Source organism: Lissotriton helveticus, chromosome 7 (assembly GCF_964261635.1).
Source record: "Lissotriton helveticus chromosome 7, aLisHel1.1, whole genome shotgun sequence".
NCBI lineage: Eukaryota > Metazoa > Chordata > Amphibia > Caudata > Salamandridae > Lissotriton > Lissotriton helveticus.
The window spans coordinates 840665850-840689017 of NC_136068.1; the positions used below are offsets into that span (position 1 = coordinate 840665850).

The 23168-nt window shown below is 44.6% G+C and overlaps 1 protein-coding gene across 2 annotated transcripts in view; it reads left to right on the plus strand.

The window, feature by feature from the left end:
• LOC144769282 (deoxycytidine kinase 2) overlaps positions 1 to 15027 on the plus strand; it is a 30886-nt gene extending 15859 nt beyond the window's left edge. For both annotated transcript variants that reach the window (XM_078653342.1, XM_078653341.1), the window contains 4 exons: positions 2791 to 2938; positions 5084 to 5199; positions 6780 to 6879; positions 14367 to 15027. In XM_078653342.1, the coding sequence (XP_078509468.1) occupies positions 2791 to 2938; positions 5084 to 5199; positions 6780 to 6879; positions 14367 to 14393 (391 nt within the window). In that variant the 3' untranslated portion in view covers positions 14394 to 15027. The remainder of the gene's footprint in view (positions 1 to 2790; positions 2939 to 5083; positions 5200 to 6779; positions 6880 to 14366) is intronic.
• Positions 15028 to 23168: the final 8141 nt, after the last annotated feature.

Sequence of the window (23168 nt, forward strand, 5' to 3'; positions counted from 1 at the left end):
ACTTCTGCTCTCGGGACTGCCACCTCTAACCAGTGAGCCACACTACTCCACCATGTGCATCTGGACTAACCGATCCTTCAATACTGTGAGGATCTTCAAGATCTCCAACGATCTGGTTGTTAACATCTCCACCATTATCAAGGTCCTCCACAGGCCTAAAGTTAAAGTCCATTTGTTCAGTCCACCACTTCGCAGCTTCCCTGCCTGGCCGATGCCGCAGACACCCAGGAGAAGGTACTCCTGCTCTGGAAGGCCAAACCTGTCTCTCCACTCAGTGTGACCACACCAGGTCAAACCAGAGCCGTACCGAACCAACCCGCGGGCTACCGGACGCCCGCACAAATGGCAACCGCTGCAGACAATCAGGATTCTCCCTGCACCAGGACCAAGCAGCTGTTAATGGACGTTGGAATCCCTCACTCCCACTTCGGGAGTGTCCCAGGTGACTTGATTTTTGTCCCTGCCAGCTGTTTGTCCCTAACCGCCAGGAGTAACTTTGCCTGGCCTAAGTAGTGAAGAACCGGCTGTACCCCCTTGTGACCCAAGCCCCTGTTTGGGAGCTCTCTGACTTGTCACCAAGTCCCCCGTACCACCTTTTTCAGATGCCCCCCCTTACTGTAGCACGCCCGCTACCAACCTCACCAGCACCATGCTTCCCGCTGAACAGGCCAGCCCTCGAAGACTGCTGTTAGTACTTTAGACCTTGGCCCACCTATGAACCTAATTATAGAAGGTGGACCCCAAAAACTGACTTTACGTACTTTTATGCATACATGCCTTTTCCTCCCATATGATTGGATTGTGCGTGAAGGTGAACACATTTGAACAGTTGCTATTTTTAATTGATTTAACTCAAAACCGTACTTGCCTTTGAACAAAGTTCTTGGTTTCAACAAAGTATATAAAAGATGTGTTCTTTTTCTAATTTGGTTTCAAATGTATTCTTTGGGTGTCTGATTTATTACCTCAGAGTACAGCAAATGCTTGCCACTACCCTCTGACCAGCCTAACTGCTCGCCCACACTACCACAAAAGAGTGTGTTGGTATTATCTACTTTAGCCTCTGTAAGCCAGTTGGGGACCCACTGGCCTCTATATAGTGTACTGAAAGAAGTACACTGTGCAGAGAGCCTGCCTCTGAATTCTTTGACTAAGTGTCCAGAGCTAGGTTTTCTAGAAATCCCTGGCAATCCCTTGGAACACGTTTAGCACTCTAATAATTTGACCCTCTGCCAAACTGGGCGCCACATAGGTGCTAGAATTTTCTTCTGCATTGCTAATTGGGGCTAAAGTGTATCGGTTCAGGTTGGGAACTAGAGAAGCCAGTTATCCCTCTGTTGTACACTGTTCTTCAAATCGCTGTCCTCCACCTGCCCATGAACTCCTGCACTAAGCATGGCGATGGTCACCTTGATGTCGCTGTCTTGCGTCTGTTCAGCAAACCAAACTGTACCACCCCGCAATCCTTTGCATCATTCTCCATAGTTGACACCTATCCAAATATCGGTTTGATATATTGTTTCTCCATGTACGTTCCGTCCATTTGTGGGGGCTTCAGAACCTGCGTGCGGTCCCTTGCTTACTGCTATCCTTGGTCGCAGAAAACTATTCCTTGCATTTACACTGTTCAGAGTGAAACCGGCAGTAAATGCTTTTATACTGTACAATGGAAGCGGAGTCTAGAAGGGACTGAAGCGGTCAAATATTACATAGCAATACATCCACTGGTAAATTCTAGCATTATACCATAAATGTATGTTGACATATGCCATTATTTAAAGAAATTTCATCCTGTTTTTTAATTTCCCATGCTGTCCATCTGCTCAGCTGCTGGCCTATCATTCATGAAAGAAAGCATGGAGAGTCACTTAAAAAAGCAAAATTTTCTGCATTTATCCACTTTTAAAAATAAATGGAGACAGAAAAGACATTGCTTTCTGTCTGTATTTATCTGTATTAATCCGTAAAAACGGGGGGCCGTAGACCTAATCCACCATTCAACAGGAAGCACAGACTTTACACCTGTGGTCTGGGTTTGATAGTGGGTGTGGATGTTCATGCGAGGAAAGTTAATGTGTGGCTTCATGTGGGATACTTGTAAAGCGCACTGTTACTCTACCCGAGTGTCCTGGCGCTGTAGACCGCTGGGGAACCCTTCCTGGTTTTCCCTGTGAGATGGTCCCTTTCTGGGTATCTCCAGGGTGAAACCAGGCATCCCCGGCGTCTGTGGGGGGGCCGTTGTAGAGATGAGGCAAGCTTAATGCCCAGAGTTACCGAGTGTGTTCCCTGGTTAGGCACTGAGGTGAGAATTATCGAGTCCGTTGACCCTCCTCCAAGACCCTGCCGCGTCGGGAATTGAACCCTGGTCCTGGGCCGTTCTCTGCTTACAGATCTGCCGCCTCTAACCAGTGAGCCACACCTCTCCACCCATACGCAGAGATGCATGACAGCATACATAGTCTCATGGCTGTTCTGCCGCAATGAGTCTGGGTTTACATGCAACATAGGCTTGCTCATGCCAAAGCATGGGAACCCTGACTAGAAGTGGTGCGGCCCAATAAGGGCAATTCCGACTTACTCACAAGCTCCCTTGAGTGGGTGATATGAAAGCCATAGGGATTTTATATTGGTGACATTGTTTAAGCATTAGAACATGTGCTTAATTTATTTGGAATTGATTCAGTTCTCAATGCGTACTCTGCCAATGTTGCACACAAACTATCCCCCTTTATTGGGGAAAATATTCAGTTATTTTCTTAACATCCTCACAGTATAACTTTTGTGTTTTAGGTATGTGTTTGCGTCCAACTTGTTTGAATCTGGGAACATCAATGAAACTGAATGGGCAATTTATCAGGACTGGCATACGTGGCTTTTGAATCAATTTGAGTCTGAGATCGAGCTGGATGGAATGATCTACCTTAGAAGTACACCTGAGGTAAGACTTTGTAATTTGAAAACATGTTATTCCGTTGTATGCCTCCTTCTATATGGCACATGTGCCGCAGACCCCCTTCAGCTTTATTAAGCAGCAGTGTCTCGTATGAGCATTTCTCTGTACAGGGTGTAAGGCTACCTGCGATAAGGCTTGAGCAGAATTCCCATAAACTAACACCAGCCCCATCATATCCTACTGTGTTTGTATGTGCATACCCTGGCAGTGTAGATGTCTTTCCAGGTTCATATACCAATGTAGCCCAGTCTTCCAGTGATGGGGGCTCTGTCTCCTTTCATAATTTGATGTCCCTTTTAGCTGTGATTAAAACTAGCCACAGCAGGGCCTTTTTGCATCTGTTGCAATCTGTCAGGTGCCTAGTATCTGATGCACTTGAGTGTGCACTGGGTCCCTGCCAATCAGGTTCCCATTGCCTGTGTTCTGTCCCAAAACTACCTTGGTTTTCACAATTGACACACCTCTGGCTCACATGTTGGTCCCTTGTAAAAGGTACCAGTGGTACCTACCAAGTGACTTGTGACCAGACTCTCCCAATTTTGTGCCATGATGTTTGTATGATCGGGCATTCTTATAACCGATGATGGAAGGGTCCCTTCTTGTCCACAACCCAGTATCAGCACTGCCAAATCTGTGTAGGACCGTCCTGGCACAATAAGTCTGGTGCAAAATCTTCAATTGAATCAATCGCTACCTCCCTTGGGCCCTGTATCTCTTCCACCCAATCCTTGTCATCCAATGGCCCAGATCGCCCTCCCATGCTGTCCTTAGTGGCCCTAATAGGTCTGCGGAGTTCATTTTTTTTATGAACTAGTGATATCACTTTATTGGTCAACGGGTCTGTTAATAGACAATCTTCCATGGGGGATGCTTCAAGTTCCTCTGCTTCGGTAATGTATCCCCCAAAGGTGTGTCTCAGTTGCAAATATTTTAACCACTTGCCCTCCGCCACTTCATATTCTTGTTGTAGTGTTTCAAATTTAATATATGCCTGCTCTCTCCATACATCGCCATGTCTTTCCGAGCTTAACAGTTTCCATTTGCCCCCAGCTCTCCCAGCTTACCAAGTAGGCAACATTCCCAAAATTGGGTCATTTTTGTTAATAGCCCCTCCCAGCCCAGGTATTTGTTTGCTGCGCTGTAGGAAAGTGGGTTTCTGTTGCAGTAATCCTCTCCCAGCCACCACCCCCCACACACACTTTTTGCCAGACTTCTGATGCACTTTGTCTTGATGTGCCCATCAAGTTCCCAGGGCCTGTGTAAGTCCCTTGCAAAAGGTACAATGGGTACCAAGGGCACTGTGACCAGGGAAGGCTTCTAAGGGCTGGAGCACATATTGTGCCACCCTTAGAGGTCTTGTACCTTAACATATATATAGAGAGAACCCAAACCTTTGAGGTGGGTAAGCTCGAAGTACAGCGCCAATCACAACACCCAATACAGCATTGGAAAGGACAGTTGCAGCAGAAGAACATAGGCTATACAGCTGCCCACCATATACATTACAAAGTAAAATAACCTTAGGGTTAAAGTAGTCCCTTCTGGGCGTGTGTGTTGTGCTGTCAGCGATTGGCGTGGCAATACGGTACTCCCTTGTGGGCGTTGTGAGGGGCGTGAGAAAACGGCAATGGGCGCAGCATTCACGGTGTGCGGCCTTCATGGTGCGCAGCATTCACGCGGCCTTACTGATAAAAGCCAAAACAATGGGCGTTGACAGAGGGACGCGGCATCCTTGATTTAACCCCACTCGTAGCCGTATTAGACTCGATAAATAACATGCTAGAGGCTAGTCGCTATAGCTGTGCTGATGGGGTAGCATAGAGTTGCTATATTGTCGGCAAGGGGCCTAAAATTAAACTGAGTGCAAGAAAACTGCGTTGATTTTCAGGTATAAGCTTCACTGTGAAGGAAGCTGTTAAAGAGATTTGTTTGTACACCGCTTTATCTCTGTGCACGTCAAACTTTTTCAAATGTAATTTTAGCAGGGTGTAATTTCTTTACTAGTTATTGATGAAACCTGATGTAATTATTTCCACAGTGATCTAATTATAGAAGAAATTCATGAGATAAAAGTCTTGGAACATAAGCTTCTGTGCTCAGTTTTTTTTTTTTTTTTTAAAATGTTTACAGAAATGTATGGAACGTTTGCGCTATAGGGGCAGGGAAGAAGAGCAGGGAATTGAGCTGGAATATCTAGAAAAACTTCACTTCAAACATGAAATGTGGCTCCATTCAAGAACCATGAAGTAAGCAAACTGATCCTAATTCATGCCTGTTTCAGGTTTATTTGTAGATTTTTCGTTTCATGTGTTTTCTGAGCGCTCTGTTAAATAATTGAGGGAAACGCTTGTTAATATACATTTTGGGGAATTTTTAAGAATCTTATCTCCATAACTCAAAATGGAGCACAATCTTTAGATCGGTCTTGAAGGTCCTCCTTGACCGCTTTAGATAATTCAGTGTATTAAACCGACCCAATAAATATTGTTTACAGCATGCAATCGGTGACTGTACCCTTCAGGTATTTAGAACTCTAACCCCCAGACTATTGTACAAGTTAAACTTTAATTTTTCACGAATATTTGGGAGAACTCCAAATCTGTTGCCACCCTAGTGTGCTCTGTCGACCATTTTCTAGTTCAGGCATCTTGACCCCCCAACATTTGAACCAGCAAGACGCATGAAATGTATGAATCCCTATGGGGCCGTTGGGTCTGGAGAGTCGAAGGATCTCAAGTGACTGAATAAAGCCATCACTTATTCACTCTTAACTCCATAAGAGTCCAAAAACCAGAGCAGTCTGTGCAGCTAGGAATAATACGAACTGCTCTCCTGGTCCATGAGCACACAGTCCCTGCACCTGCAAAGGCTGTGCCCACTTCACTCAAGTCTTAAAATAAGGCCCATCTAAATGATGTAAGAATAATTATTCCTAGCGATTGACCATTGTTGTGAAAAGTTCAGAATGGGAAAACTTTAATCTAAGTGCTAGTGGGAAACCCCTTCACTGACCACCTTGGAAATCTGGGGACCCCATGGTAAGGGCCCTCTATCTTTTAACAAATTGCTTACTTGTAGTACAGGAATCGGGTAAGCTCCCTTTTCTTTTGGGTCAAAATATGTTGTGGAAATGCAATTTTTAGACAAATGGCCATCTAGCGAACTGTAGTTACAAGAAAATAGCTAGAGTTTTAATGCTGCTGCGACTGAGTCATGTGTGCAGCAAAGTTTAAGAACACCTGTATCCGTTTGTAACAAAATACAAGTTTGTGTATTTTAGAAAAATTGGCGGTAACAAAAGCAAAAAAAAAACCAGAATTCCTCCTTTGTGATGAGTGGGCAACACAGGTAAAATGTCAGTTATTAAACCTTCAGTGACTCTTGAGACACCTCGCTCCATATTTCAAGCCCTATATTGTGTTTCGAATTTACCTATATATTGTTTCGAATTCACAAGTATGCATACTCCTGTAAATAGTTAAAAAAAAAATTTTAGACCAATTAGAAAAATGCATTACCTTGCATATGAGTTTATTTCCAGACTTGTTTAGGTCTTTATATAGCGGTAAGTTTTGAGTAACCATTCTCATCAAGATGAGGCAGCTTTTCAAGAATCATCATAAGTTGGGTTATTGTCTTGAGTCTTTAGAAAACAATGGTTTTGCTGTATCCATCTCTAGTGGTTTGACCACTTTTTATAGCAAGCCTATGTTCCCCTCTGCTTCTTGATGGACAAGGAGCTATCGCATCATAATGTAGTTTGGTTTGTGAATGTTTGGGACATATTCGTAAACCTTTTTTTTTTTCATTTGATTTTTTTTTTTAGTGTTGACTTTGAAAACCTCCGGGATATTCCAATCTTGGTCTTAGACGTTAATGAGGACTTCAAAAATGACAAGATTAAACAGGAAGATTTACTGGAAAAGGTATGTGGTAACTTTTGTGTCGTGTTTAATGAGGCTTATAACTAACATAGTATCACGTGCATAGCTAAGCTTTTGCTTGTTGCTGTACTGAATCGAAGTAGGTTCTGTAAGACCGAGGACCCCAGCTAGTTCCCCCTGTGCATGCCTAGTGATTGCCCTTCAGGCCTTACCTCCTTACCTCCTTTTCCTAACCTCCAGATTGTTTTGTTTTCAACAGCCACCACAGACTGAAGTCCCTGTAGTATCAATCAAAGCACTTGTAAATCGCACTACTTCCCCATGAGGGTCTCAAGGTGCTATGGGGTGGGGGGGGGGGGGGTGCTGCCAGATTTTGAGGAGTCTTCTGAAGGTCAGTAGGTCTTGGGTCTGCCGTAGGCGGATGGGGAGGGTGTTCTATGTCTTGGCGGCGAGGTGGGAGAATGATCTTCCGCCGGCGGTCACTCTTCTGAAGCGTGGGACAGTGGGGAGGGCGTGGTAGTTAAAGCGGAGCTGGCGGGTGGGGTGTAGATGCTGAGTCTGCTGTCTAGGTACTCTGTTCCGGTGTTGTGGAGTGCCTTGTGGGTGAGGAGCTTGAAGGTTATCCTCTTGACTGGGAGCCAGTGCCGGTCTCTCATGGGGTGTGATGTGGCTGCGGCAAGAGATGTCGAGGATCAGGTGTGCGGAGGCGTTCTGGATGCGTTGGAGCAGTTTCAGTAGTTTGGCCGAGGCTCCTGCGTAGAGGGCGTTTCGGTAGTAGTCTGCAGCCTGTCTTTCTCGTTTCGGTGGGGATCCACTTGCAGTAGTCTCTTATCGCTGTGTATGGACTGAGGCTTTTAACGTTTATATTTTTTTTTCCTTGAACCCCTCCGTTTCTTTTGCCCTTTGCATTTTTGATTCTTCATTACCTTCTGACACATTCCACAACACCCTGCTTCAGGGACCATACCTTCTGGGAGTACAGCTTTCTTCGCTGTCTTGGGTGTATTTCAGCAGCTCCTATGCGTACAGCTCTCAGACAAACTCTTCCACTAGGCTAGATGTTGGCCTGTAGAGATTTCAGAGGAGAGTAACTCTAGACTTGCTGTAACTCTGTTCTTAGTGGCATTCCTCTCCAGTAGATGTGGCTGCTACTGTATTTTGGTAACTATGTGAACAGCTGTGATGAATTTCACAAGTGCATTTGTGGGGTGTTGTCTGTCGGAGTGCCCAAACATGATCTGTCTTCCTGTAGGAAAACTGCTCCTTGATTCAGTATCTCACAGCTGCAAAGATTTGTTCTGCATCTGCTTTTGTTTTTTTTGTTTTTTTGTTTATTGGCACTGCCTAAAATGTTAACACTAGCGGTAGAAACAGGGTATCCATGTTCCTAAAGTTCAATGTAATATTTATTGGTCGGAACTGTTACATTCGCATACAATTGGAATAGCAAAATAAGCATTTGAAGCAGAAACTGGGCACATGGACTACATCGCATAGCAAGATAAAATTGGCTTTTTGTAGGTCCCATAGTCTTGGGTTTCTTAGCTTAACCTCTGGTGTGGGAAGTTGAATTCTTCTAGACTCTGACCTGATACAGCCATTCGTCCATCAAATCTGTTATTGCACAGCAAGAGTAAGAAGTCCAATAGTTTTATAAGGCAAGCATCCAAACTCCTCAACCGGTCTAGAATAGTAACGTTAGTGATTAGTTCCAAACACTAACTCACAAATGTGGACTGAATTTCGGTCTGCCTCCACCAGAAAACCCATTTAATTCTACATCTCCTGACCGTAGAGGGTCTCAAATCGTACTCTGCCAGTTGGGGGGCAAATTCAATGTTATATGCCACAGTCTGACTTGTGTGCAGTATATTTAGTGTGTGTATTTAAGCAGAATGAAAAAAATTGTCCGAGGTGGCTACCTACCTTATCACCATTTTTGCCTTCATCCACTTCCCTTTGATCAGCCCTCTGTCCTTCAGCTATACCTGTGTGTCTAGGGTGTTTACCAATGATCTGTAGGTGTTTGTACAATTTAATTAAACTAGTATGTAAGAGGGATACTAGTCTGGGGGAGCATGCTAGGCCCAGCGGGCCTTCTTCCTAGCTGTGTGCATCTGGTATCCTAATTGGATTTTGGTCCTAGATCTGGTGTTGTCAATCTAGTGTGTGTACCTGCCACTTCACATAAGTATGATCCTGCACTTATCCTGTGTCAACGAGGGCATGCTTGGTGCCCCTCCGGGTCAGACAGTGCTATCTTTCATGGGTTTAAGACCTAGAACGGGGGTAGAAGCGTAACATGTTTTATCACCACAGTTGTGACAAAACTTTTTTTTTTTTTCCTGTGCCAAGAGTGATGGACTACTGGCCCTTATGCACTTGCACAAATCCTATCAGCTCAAGTGTATATACCTCTGTGGTGTCTGAATGGTGTATTGGAGAGAATCTGTAGTAATGGAGTACTAGCTCCGCCAGTTTGGATACCCTCACTGGCATTTTGTACAAAATTAAGGTGTCTCCTTGAGAGATTTGTGAGGAAATGGGGTGTATTATATGGTGTGGCTGTGCAACCTCAATATGTAATACACGTACCAAACACTTTAGGTCCAGTAGGTTTAGTCTGTAAATCCCTCAGCTCAACCCTGGGTAGCTCTGGCACTTAGCAGCAAGGCTTACACAGAGGAACAAGTGTTGAGCATTTCAATTGCTCCAAAACAGATAAGGAAGAAATTGACACTATGTTTATCCAACACCAATTTACAAAAATAGACTTTTATAAAAATGTAGACATTTAAACGAAAAAGATACACCGAAGGGCTACAGAGATGTAGATTTTACCAGCAATAATAAATCAAAATAATTTCACGACCGTGAACGAGCCACAAATTGTACACCTACATTTTTTCAAATCAAACTTAAGTGAGTGGTAATCCAGTCATTACAAGTACTTTGGGTGACCAACTCAATCAGGGAGCTAGTTGGGGGACAAGCACAGTCCTCAAGAATCTTTACAGTCCCAGGCCGTGCCAGGCACTTTATTTGTGTTGCAATGGATTCCGTTAGAGTGGCCCCGATGCAAGAGATGAAGCATACCCCAGATGCTCTAAGGAGGCTGTGGAAGTAACGTGATCAATGGTCTTGTAGGATTCCTCGGACCACGAAGATGGTGAGGGGGTTCCTGTTGCATGGTCTGTCCCAAGAAGTCCAGTCGCCCACTACCAACCCTTCCTGGGTCGATAATTTGCCTTCTGAGTTTTCCAGCTACTCTCCAACAGCACTTCAGGGCTCTGTGAACTCTAGCGCAACTTGGTGCGACGAAGTCCTGGTCGTCAGTGCTGTGCGGTGGTAACAGCGTGAAGACTTTGGGCTACCAACTTGCCCCAGCAGGCTTCTTCAACCATTGTGTCCCCGTGCTACGAACAGGCCAGTCAGCTGGCCCATGGAGTTGTCTAGGCTGGACTGGTTTCTTGAGGCGGCTTCTCCTAGAGCAGAGAATGGCAGACACCATCTTTGCTAACTACCAGGTGTAGTCTTCATCGGGGCAGCCTCTCCGCTGGTCTCTTGATGCAGCAGGGTAGTCTTTCCTTCGTCCTTCCAAGTCGGTTGTGTTCTGGGTGCCCACTTATGCTTTGAAAGTGCCCTCCAAGTAGGATGCGGTTGGTAGTCAATGGGTTACCAGGTTCCTTCCCACCTAGTGACCACATCCACTTCTGTGGAGGTTGGCATCTGGCTACCCCTGGATATGCCATTCTGCCCTCTCCCAAGTTGGCAAGATCACTCTTCTGGTGTACAGACCACCCTAGCTCACAACCGAGGTGTGGCTACCTCTGGGCCACACGAGGATACAGGTTTAGCAACTGGTTTCCCCTCTCTGCCTCTCATGCAAGACTGTTTGCCTCAACAAAGGGGTGCCTAATTACCCTGTCCCCCCCCCCCCTTCCAGTGTCACACATCTGCCCTTTTGAAGGTGGTTTCACCTCTGAAGCCTGCCTTTTGGGGCTTACACCCAAATGACTTCCTGCAGGAGGCATGTGATGCCTCCCTGGTCTGCAAACCCTCATTGCATTGTTCTCCTTCCTGAGAGCAGTTGTCGCATATCTTCAGGAGGGGTATACAACTATCTTGTGGTGCAGGCTCCCTGTGTCTCCAGAATGGCACAGGAGTTTTAAGGTCAACAAAGTGGCAGCTTCAATAAAGTTGAACACTGCAACAAGCTGCAGTAATGTTGACTTGTTATGCATGTCTGGCCTAATGTAACGAGTTGTTTTAATACCTTGGAGTGCCTACTTTAGTCTCTCCGTTCTGGAGTTGGCACAGCTGAGGGGGACAGTGTGTAACCTTGTACTCAAATTAGGCAGACTAGTCTTTCCATAGTAAACCCCACAAGACAGTAAAAACTGCAGCCTGGACATGCAACCTATATGTGTTGTACCTTGCCTTTAGGGCTCAATAGGCCTTCCAGAGGGCTGACTTTTACACATGTACATGGAAAGTGGTGGCTTTGCCATTGCATTCAATGGCAAATTTGTGCTAGTAGTGCAGGACTACTCTACCAATCTGCAGCAGCAGACTTGTTTTACTTGTGGCTCCTTCAGGGTGGTACAACCAATGCTGCGAGCCTTGGGGTACCACTCTAACTTACATGCCCTAGGTACCATGATACCATATCATAGGGACTTACAGGGTACGTTGGCAATTGCCATTTGGGTACAGCCAATTCAAAGTACACTAGAGGGCCAGGAAACTGCCACTGAGATCAGGTTAGCAGAACTTGGTGCGCTTGAGACAAAAAACCAGCAGCATCAGTCGAACAACTAGGAGAGATCTTACAAAATTCAAATGGACCTTTTTCTGAGCAAGGAGCAGCCAAGTCTTCCTGAACGGTCATTTTGTAGAAGGGGTGATGGGACTGCAGGTTCTGTTGTGCATGTTAAAGGTGATCCTTGAGGTGAGGCCCTTGATGGATTACACTTTCAGTTGTCTAACAGCCAGGTGCAGAAACCCCACACCTCTGTGCCTCCATTGTGGATACTCGAGGCCAGAGACTACCCTGCTTTGAGAAGAATCAAGTTATGCACTGTATGGAGAGCATCTTACAAGGAGAACATTTTCAAGTGTGTATCCTGCCACTGTTTCTCTTGTGAGTCTGAAACAAGAAGCCACACCAGTCTTTGCACCAACTTCTTTAACTTTTCTATCTGTGTATTTACCTTTAGGTCTGACATTTTTCTCAGATTAAACACCCCTTTTGCTCTTTTATGGCTCATACCTTAATACATGTAGAGCTAAAATACAGATTTACTGATTCAATGTTGGAGCTCCATTGTTCAAACTAGTCCAAGATATTTTCATTTTGCATGCTGGTAGTTTCAGGATATGGCCAGAAATAGGAAGTGTTAGAATACAGAACTGTCTGTTCAAACCTCTTTTCGGTAGAATAGATGCAAGATTTAATAGTGCCTGTAAATTTGCTGCAGAGTTTGACTCCAGATAAACTACTATTTGTCAAGGTCCTTACAACTAATACTAAAATCTTGTAGTTCTGTGTAAACTTGTTCTTTTAGGGGTGTGTTGGAGGAAGAAGTAAACTTATCTTTTCTAAGATTAGTGTCACACGTTTTCATGGTTCCTCAGTCCAGAAACTCATGCACCCATTTCATTTAAAATGACACCATGATTGTTGTATCTAAGGTGTGGCAAATACGTTGTCTCCACAATTGTTCCATGAAAAGTCATTTCCCAGCTCTTCCTGGTTTGGTGGGCTAGGTCTTCCTCGACGGTCCCTCACCTAAACCTATTCAAATGTCTGACTTCTTGTACAAGGAAACGTGTGTACTAGATGTATAGCATCCTAGCAAAGTCCTACTGAACTGTCAATTTGTGTATTTGGTAATCTGTAAAAAATAAATTTCTCCTTGGTTTTCTAAACACAATTTCACACCACTCATTCTCATTTTGTCATTCAAACAGACATAGAAGATAAGCAAACAGTAAAGCCCAAACAGTAAGCTCAAAGAAACTGTCTAAAGTAGAAGTCCATACAAATTGTATTAATGTTTTTCTACAATAAAGGTTAAAAATATATTCTATCATAAAATCTAAAACATTGGTATCTAGTACATCTCATCAATATAGTATGATAAATAAAACAAAGCAAGCATTTTCGGACGTTTCCCATCTATTGATAGGGTACAAATATCTATTAAAACTAAATCAAACCCACAGAGAAAAACAGACATTTCAATTTGTCCTAAACTAACACATTCGTGAAAAGAACACAATTGACTGGAGCCGATACACACTACTTTTGAAAGTATCTGTAGAGCCAGTCAATCACCGAATTGTGTAAACTTTGCGCAAAGTTGAACTGTCTGATTTTCTTTTTGTATTGACTTCTACTTTGGACCGTTTCTTTGAGCTTTACTGTTTGCTTAGCTTCTATATCTGTTTGAATGGCATAAAACGAGAGTGGTGTGAAATTGTGCGTTTAGAAAACCAAGGAGAATTTTTTTTTTTCCTTCCTCTTAAGAGTACCCCATTCTCCTTGAGACTCAGGGGTCCCTCTTTTTTCTGCATATTTGGTAATCTGTGAAACTTGTAGGATTCTGGGAAGTGAGAATGATCATTATCTTAGTTGACGCAGTACAATACTCAATGGTTTGTCCAATAAGAATCCACATACACTCAAACAATGAATGGTGTTTGCCTAGAATTAGAGAACGATTCTACTCTACAAAAGCAGTACCATGGCAGTGGAAATTGGTTAGGGAAGAGAATATTCAATCTCATTTGGTATGCGATTACCATGTATGGATTGAGAATAATTACTCTTCATGGGGGTATTATTTAAACCCTGTGGGTAATGTGTGTCAAATGTACCATCTAGTATCTTTAAAACAAAATATATCATACAAACTTTTATTATTTAAAATCATTTTCGAACCCAAAGGCAGGAAGTTTACTTGGATTAACCAGGTGATTTATTAAGTTACTTTTGTCTTTTGCCACTTAAAGGCTCTCAGCAAGCAATGATCCACAAGACTGAACCAGCACTGTTGGTTTTTATTTTTGTAATAAAATACAACCACTAAGACAAACTTTTTTTTTTTGTGTGATCTGGAGCACTGTTTTATGGTATGCACAATCTATAATATTGTATCTGTTGCATTGATCTCACTGGGAAGATTTTTCATTTATATTTGGCAAAGCTTGAAGGCAAAAAAGATGAACAGTAACCGCATCCCTGTGTTTCCAGCGAAAGACTGCTAAACTTTCAACACAAGGGATGAACCTTCAAATTTGATATTTTCGAAAAGAGTTCATGGATGTGATCAGTCTTTGATGAAAGTGTTAATGAAGCAGTGCCCCCGCTCTCAAGGGCACTACTGTAAACCGGGTTCAGCTCCAAGTTATGTATGTTCTCTTTTTCTTTTTTTTCCCAACCATAACGATTGTTAATCTAATCCATGTATATGGCATCGTATGATCCATGTTGTGTATAATAAATTTGGTCTCTTGTTTTGCAGGTCAAGATATTTCTGAATTCACTTTAACCTCTGAAGAACCTCGCCAAAGAAACTTTGCTCTTGGAAACTCACTAAAAGCCAGACTGTACAAGAAAAAGCAGTCCCTAATTATTGCACATATTTGTATATATGTATTGCATTTTAATGTTTTGTATGAAATGAATACTGATGTATTGGAATGTCTAAATCGGACAAAATGTTTATGGTGCTATTTTATTGTAACTTGCTGCTTTGATTTTATGTATATAATGTTCATTTTAAGGTGACCTCCCTGGAAAAGAGGGCGGATTGCATGAAGTTTCCCCAATACACAAAGACCACAGTCCTGCCTTTACTCCAAAGCACTCCAAATTTCTGCTCTCACTTACACCCCTGTAAGTGTTACGCTACAGCACCCATGGTACAGATTATTTGAACCGTTTCGATGGGCTACTAGATGTGACTGCTCATGGGTGTTTGTTCCTCCTTGTAGGCTGGTGGGGCAGGCGAATCCCTGCCTCGTCGACTTGTACAAGACTAACCCCCTTAGCTCTTTTCCTGCAAGCTCGAAGAACCTAGATTGTTGTCTTAGTTGTAAAACTTTGCATTAATAAGTTGGGTGTCAAGACCAATCCATGCAGATCGGACTTGATTGTTTTTAATAAAAAAACTTTTTGGTCAACTTAAGTTTGCTGCCTTGGTTCTTGTAATATGGGTTTGACAAGTGATGCACTCTATTGAGCAAGTTTTAAAGTCATTGGGTAGCTCTTCCACATCTTACTGTTTTGATCTGAAACGAACAAAAGCTTTAATCATAACTTAGGAAACGCTGTCTTGTACAAAGTTTGCAACTAATAAGCCCCAATATTAAAAAAAACCCTGAAGATAATTTCCCCACTAAGGACTAAACTGTAGTATGTCCCTCTGGATAATTCAGTGTTTTTTCACTCCATCACAAAAATGACTTTCTTTTGCAGCAGGGATATCTGACAGTCACCATGCATAGTTGCTTTGTTTATTTGGTGCTGGCTGAGGTTTTGATTCTTTGCTTCGTAAGAATGTAGCCGGAATGCGGGAAGCCTTAAAGGAAGCTGGTAGGAAATATTGATTGGTTATAAGGCAAGACTTAAAACTGATACTTTTTTTTATTTCATGGCAAATAAAAAAAAAAAACCTAGCCAGTTGTATTATGTACATTGTTCTTGACTTATGTAGATCGCATACTGAAGAAAGCAGCACGTCTTCTAGTTCCAGTGCTGTGCAAATATTCCCACGTGGGGCTCCACACTTCAAACCTCTTGCTTTATTAATCATTTTCACTTTAGGATGGTAACTAGTTAATTCCTTGCCTAATCTTCCAATGTGGGGGCTCTTTCACATCGCCAATGGTGAGCAATGCCTGTTTGCCACCAGGAAATCTGCTAGCAGTGATCGTACACTCCTGGAGTTTTCCAATACAGTGAGCTGTAGGAAATCCACTTTTCTGTGTGATCACATCTGAGAATGGGATTAGCTAGAAAAATAATGAAACGACCAATTTTAATGGTTATTAAAACCCAATTCAATTTTTTTTCTTTAATGAGGAAATAACTTTTGCAGTTCACTCTTTCATTCCTGTAGACTATTTGCATTAGCTTTCCACTGTAGCCCAGCAGCGATTACCCTGAAATAGGTTTGAAATGCTTCCCGAGATCAAATAGGCTGGTCAGAAATGACTCCTGTACTCCATAAAATATGCAGAGTGGGGGCTGTGGGCATCCAATTTGACACTAGTGTTAAATTCTGCTTGAAGGGTCTCTTGAGCCATATGTAACACTTAGGGCACACTTTAAAGGGAGCGAAGAGGATGCCAAGACAATTCTTGTGTAACCACTGTCTGGTTGTTGAAGGGCCCTGCTTGTGTCCTATCAGAATTCTGTCTTTGGGTTTTCTGTGGGTACAGTACTTGCCTCAAAGTGGATTTTATTTTTAAACTTTTATCTATTGATTTTCTTCACATATAACGACCGTTTCTGATAAGCATCATTGCTGGGGGGGAGGGGGTTCGGGGTCGGGGTTTCCACCTCATCTGAGTCCCGCATGAGTAAATAGCTCTGGAAAGGACCCCATATATCCTTCGGCCTAGAAGCACATGGAAGTGTTTCAGCATAAGCAGTTAGTTGCTCCTGACAATAGAGCAAGTCTGCAAACCAGTCCTTGAACTTCGGGACTCGACCCCTGTCCCACCTGCAGGCCACCCTGCGTTTGGCCAACAGGCGCGACATGGCAATACATTTTCAACATGTATTGGGTGCCAGTGCTGTAGAGCCCAGAAGCGCTACTAAGGGATCTCTCATGTGTGGTGTTTGTCATTCGCTCAAGCGCCTCAAAGACTTGTCCCCAAAACTCCTGTACCTTCGTGCAGTCCCATGCCAGAAGCATCAATCCTGCTCCGGACCGTCCACATCTCCCATCTCATCAGTTAATTAAAATCTATACTTTTTGGCAGGTGTATAGTACAAACGGTGCAGGAATTTGCAGTGTGTAACCTGCAGTCTACAACTGGCGGAAATTTGATAGGTTTGAAGACAACAGTATGTCCATTGTTAATCAGTCACCTGACTCCCTAATTCCAATGTGTGTGGGCTGGACTAATGGACTCCACTTGTGCCCGTATGCAACTATAGAGTCCTGATAGTGCTTCCCATCTGTGGACCCTAGCATGTGATGTAACTGGGTGAGGTTCATGGGATCCTGCAGGAAGTCTGAGATAACCACCCGGATCCCCTGTCTCAGGCGCACGTATAGGAAAACATCCAGAGGTGAAGGCTGTATCTCCTGGAATAAGTGGTCTGAAGAACGGAATAGACCATCACGAAAGAGGTCCCCCCCCCCTTAATGTGGCAACATGAAGACGCTTACACAATTTATGAAACCCTTTTTCTTGTAATGGTGGCATGAATAGATGATAGGACAGAGGAAGCTGCGGAGAATATAAAAAGGAGCAATCGAGTAGGTCTGTAATACGGTTCCATGTGGCAATCGTGCCTGTAGTGGGTGGCGTCGTGTGAGTTCGGACAGAGCCATGTATAATACCATTCAACGGTATGGGATCAGCGAGTCAACCTCCGCAGCCACCGGTGGCATATCTAGGGGGGATGGATCCAATAATCAGCATAATGAGCTTGTGCACTTAAGTAAAAAAACTTCGAAATCTGGGATATCGAACACTCCCCAGAGCTGTCTAATTAGTTCAGTGCATAATGTTTTTTATTTTAAAAAGTTCCAGGATTATAAGGTATGTTCAAGAAGAGATAAAGAAATTGCTGGAGAACAACCATTTTTATTAGAGATGCACAACCTGCAATTGAGAGGTAAGGAAATCCAGCGAGTAACATTGCTGGTGAGTCGTGTAATAGCTGTGCCATAATTGAGCCGTATGGTGTTTTCCCCCTGTTTCTGGTCACCTGTATGCCCAGTTATCGAAGATCGGTGTCGCACCACTCCAGCAGGAAGTCGAGCGCGAATCTTGGGACTGCTGGTGTGAGAGGGAATATCAGACTACACCCAGTTGATATTGACTCATGATCGCCTGCCAAACACTGAACTCTCGCAATAAAGAGTTGATATTCTGACCCAGGAGATAAATTGTAATTTTGATTTGTAGCGCGCATTATTACCCAAAGGTCTCTAAGCGCTGTCGGAGGGCAAACCTGAACTAGGTGGAGATATGGGCTGGGAGGGGGCTGCTTAGGTCGTGCCCCATGCTTCCAGGAAGAGCATAGTTTTAAGCGGCTTCCTGAAAGGGAGATTTGCTTCCTTGCGGAGGCTTACTGGAAGGCTGTTCCAGACCAATGGGATGGCAGTTTGAAGCGGGGGCAGGCCAGAAGAGTGTTCTCTGCTGACCGCAAAGTCCTACTGTGAGCCTAGGGAACAATGCGGTTCTTTATGTAACTTGGTGCTTGGCCGTATAAGGTTTTGTGTGTGATGTAGAGACCCTTAAATTTATTTCTCTGCCTGTTTGGGAGCCAATGGAGATCGCTTAGTTAGGGTGTGGCGTGGGCCCGTCTTGGTCTTTTAAAAATGAGTCTGGCTGCGTAGTTCATAACGATTTGTATTCTGGTCAACAGTTGTTGAGGGAGGCCAGCATACAAAGAATTGCCATAGTCCAGACGCGACAGATCATTGCTGAGACCGCCCGTCTGAGCGTGGCAAAGGTAAGGAGTGGAGAAAATGTCTGCAGTTGTCTCAGGAGGCCAACACAGGTTCCTACGACTGCCGAGACTTGCTGTGTCATAGATAGTTTGGCATCATTTCTTATTCCCAGGCTTTTCACGACCACTGCCGGTTCAGGAAAAGGCCCGAGCTCTTTTGGCCAGAAAAGGTTGTTTCATGGATTGGAAGCAGAGGTAACCGCCAGTACTTTTTTTTTTTTTTTTAAATCAGGGTTTATTTTTAGTGAGTTGGCTGACATCCAATTGACCGTAAATTTTAAGATGATTTGCATTCTCACATATGCTGTTGAAGAGCTGTCAATTTGGATAATAATTTGAGGGTTGTCAGCGTAGTTGCAAATCCGGCACTCCATCTGGTTCGGTGCGGCGATCAAAGGCTTTAGATATGCATTAGAGGAGGGGTGATAGTGCTGAGCCTTAGGGGACCCCGTATGAAAGAACAGCTGGGTTGGATACCAAATCGGCCAGCTGGACTCTGAGCGATTTTTTTTTTTTTTAGATTTTTTTTTTTATAAAGGTGAGCCAGGCAAGGGCTGTGCCCTGAATGCCAAGATCCCCCAACAGCGACAGTAGTTGGTCATGATTGACCGTATCGAATGCTGCGGAGAGGTCTAGCGGCACCAGGCATTTTTTTGTCTGCCCGGAGTCTGTTCATCCAGCACGGAGAGCATGACCAGTTCCGAGCTGTGATGAGCCCTGAAACCAGCTTGATTGGGTTCCAATAGATGATTATCTTCAAGATGACGGGAAAGAGAAGGAAGAACATGCTGTTCAAGTACTTTGGCCAAGAAAGGTAGCTGCGAGATTGGCGTAAAGTTTTTCAGGATCTTAATATCAGCGCCTCGTTTCTTTAGGAGCGGGATAACGCGAGCCTCCTTAAAATTAGCGGGGACTATCCCTCTTTCCAGGGAGCAGTTAAGGAGAGAGAGCACAGCGTCCTTAATTCCTGGAAGGGCGAACTTGAAAATCTTGGGTGGGCAGGGGTCTGCTGGTGACCTGGATTTCACCCGCTCAGTCAGGATAGCCTGGAACTCCTTAGTGAGAAGTGGCAGGGTGGGCAATCGTGGGGAGTGGAGGGGTGTGGGGCCTGTGGTACAGGGGAAGTTTGGGGTGCGATGGCCTTCCGTCAGGAGGTCTTCTATTTTCTTAGTAAAAAAAGACTGATTTGTGGCAGTCTTCCTGACTAAAGGAGGGTTTTTGCCCCTTATTCTTCCTTAGCTCATTCAGGACCGTAAAAGTTTCTTTCGGAGGATTCCTGGCAACAGCAATCCTATCCTCCTAAAATTCAGCCTTCCGTGATAAGATGGCTTGTTTATAGGAGGCGAATGCTGATACATAGGCAGCCAGAGTGCTAGGTTCATAGTCTTTACGCCAAGCTCTCTCTCTTTGGCGGAGAGATTGTTTCAGTGTCCTAAGAGCTGTATTAAACCACAGGACATCTTTGCCCTTGTCCAAGATTCTCACCCTGCGTGCAGGAGCTAAATCTTTGGTGCTCTTAAGCCTTAGCTGCTTAACCTAAGTCTCCCTTGGGTTGTATTGATGGGTCAGGGTGTCCTAAGGTGGCTATCAATTCGTCTGCGCTAATCTTGCTCCAGCTTCTTAGATCTTTCCACGCTGGAGGTGGATTTACTGATCGACCTGTAAGGGATTGTACAGGTCTTATTAGATGATGATCTAACCAGGAGCAGGGGGACATAGTAATCTCGCTGGTCAACGGAAAGGAAGACCAGATAAAGTCCAGTGTGTGACCCTTCTCATGCGTGGACCCAACCACCCTTTGGCAGAGTTCTATAGCTGTCAGGGCCTCTTCTAGTTGTTTTGCTTGACTGTCCTTTGGGAGTTTCTCCCAATGGAGGTTAAAGTCCCCCTTATCACCAGCCCTTGATAGTGAGAGCAGAGGTTGTGGACTAATTCCAGGAAAGGTTCAGCAAATCTGGGTGCAGTGGATGGTGGGCTGTAGACTAAAAGCATTACAAAACAGTTGATGGGGGAACAAAACAACCCCTAGTACATCTGCACCCTCAATGCTTTCGGAGCAGAGTTTTTGTTTTAATGGTACAGTTATAGAGGATGGCAACCACCCCCTCGTACTACCCGCTCTGTTTTGGTGGATAGCTGCAAAATTAGGTGTCGAGGTGGTCTTCCTGGAGTTGCAAAGACTTCAAAGTTGTGCTTCTGTAGTGAGCGTGTATTAAGCAACGCAAAGCTGCATCCTTGCGGGCTTACAGACTTTGTGGGGGGTGGTGTGTCTTTGTTTTTTTTGGGCTGTGTTGTGACTAGCAGCCCTTCTTGCCAGAGCCTGGTTGTTAGTGTGTGGTGAAGTTGCAATACTCTATGATTTAAGGATAGGCGTTCTTACCTAGAATACCGGAGGTGGGGGCCAGGGGTCTTGGCCCCTGGTCCCGGCGGGGCGCAGATGGGCTTGCCTTGGGTGCGCCTGTGGTGCTCCCGCCTTCTTTTTGATGCCCGTGACTCCTCCCACCCACCACTTAGCCCTGCTGTACAGCGGCTGTCAAAATTCTAAATACTAGACCGGGAACTGCCCGGAAGTTCCGATGCAGAAGTGAAGGATATTAACACAGGTGAAATTTTTAAAAACAGTATTAAAATCAGCAATATCAGTTGCACGTAGCAGCGTTTTTGGCAAGCGGTGTTACCAAGCAGCCCACTGCGAGTCCGGTAGGCTCTCTAAAGTGGCGTGCTTGCTCCAGCCTTCTTTTTGATGCCCGTGACTCCCACCCACCACTCACCCCTACTGTGCAGCGGCTGCCAAAATTCTAAACACTAGACCGGGAACTGCCCGGAAGTGCGGTGGCGCAGGGAGTGAGATGCGGGGACGATATTAACACAGGTGAAATTTTTAAAAACAGTATTAAAATCAGCAATATCAGTTGCAAATAGTGTTTTTGGCAAGCGGTGTTACCAAGCAGCCCACCGCGAGTCCGGATAAAAACCAGCTAGTGAGAATAGGGTGCGGAGATTATGGTTTGTGGCCTGCCCAGGGACAAAACCTGACTGGCCTGGAAGTATAAGCTTGTCCATCAAGAGTTAGCCAGAACTTTAGCTAATATCTTCGTGTCACAATTTATAAGCGACAGCGTTCTGTAGGAGTTGCAGGAACTAGAGGTTTTCCCAGGTTTCAAGAGGGACGTGACCATCGCCTCCATCGAGGGGGGGCGGGGTGGGGGGGAAGAGGTATACCAATTTCCAAGGATTCCTCGTATACTTCCTTGAACTGGTGCCATGATATAGCTTTTATAAAATTCAGCAGCGAGGCCGTCTAGGCCTGGTGCTTTCCCATTTTTCATTTGCATTATTGCCTCTGATTTCATCTAGATCGAAACGTAGGCACAGAAATTCCCTCTGTGTATCAGTTAGCCATCCAAGTGCCACATCCCCCATGGAGCTGCCCAGTTCCACTGGCCCATGTCGCTGTGTAGTGTATAGCATTTTATAGTGTGGTCCCGTTGGGTCCTGTAATTTCTAGTATAAGAGTGGAAACGAGGGCACCTAGTCACTTCAGCCAATGCCATACCTGGCCTCTCGCCTTCACCATATCTGCGGGCCACCCAATAGTGTCCCTTTAACTTCGCCTCCCTTGCCAAAGTCTCATCGTATTCCGTCAGTTTCCCCCGGAACTAATTTTGGCAATGCCCCCCAATAACCCCCTCCGTACCTCACGGATCTTCAGTTCCTGTTCCAATTTCTTAATCATTCCCTGTATATACCAAAGCACATCAAAACTTTGAGATGCAGAACCCTCTGTGGCTTTGAAGGCCTCCCATATCGTCACCACACTATCCATTGATCCTTTATTCCGCAGGAAGAAGTCTTCTATCTCCCCAGTTCATGTTGAAACTCTGCATCTAGCAGAGCATTAAGTTGTACCTTCCAATTAGGTCTTGGTTTATCATATCCTGGCGGTATGAGAGAGAGTTTCACAGGGCAATGATCGGAAAACGTTCTAACAGGATGTACAACATTCCGAATTCCCGATTCCCAACCCCCTTGAGAGCAGACAGTAGTTGTGAGCCCATGTCCCTGCGTAGGACAAAGTGTGTACCTTCCTTATCTTGTGGGTGAGTATGGCGTCAACTGTCTATTAGACGACCTTTCATTATTCCCTGAACACCGCTTGGGAGTAATTATAATGAGACGTAGCAGTGTTAGACCTATCCAGAGCCGGGTTGAGGGCTATGTTAAAATCACCTCCCCATATTTTATGGGTGGGTCCTTCGTTCATAATTTACCCCCATATGTTTTTTTTTTTAAGTTAAAGACTTTTATTTCACTTGTCACAAGTACACAGCAGTGAGCCCACAACCCACTGAGGGGCCGGCTGCAAACAAATGAATGTGGCGCCGCGGCCAGGGCGACTGACGCTGGAATCTGGGGACCACGGTTCGATCTCCGGCTCCGGCGGCAGGTCAGCCCAGCACCATGTGACTCTGGGCAATAGCTCGCTTAATCTTCCCGACGGCCCCCCCAGCGCCTAGAGACCCTTACGGGTGATTGTGCGCTTTACAAATGTGGACTTTAATGGAGAACAATAGAATGCATACAATCAATGTCATCCAATATCGTTGTGTGATATATGCAAAAGCAAACT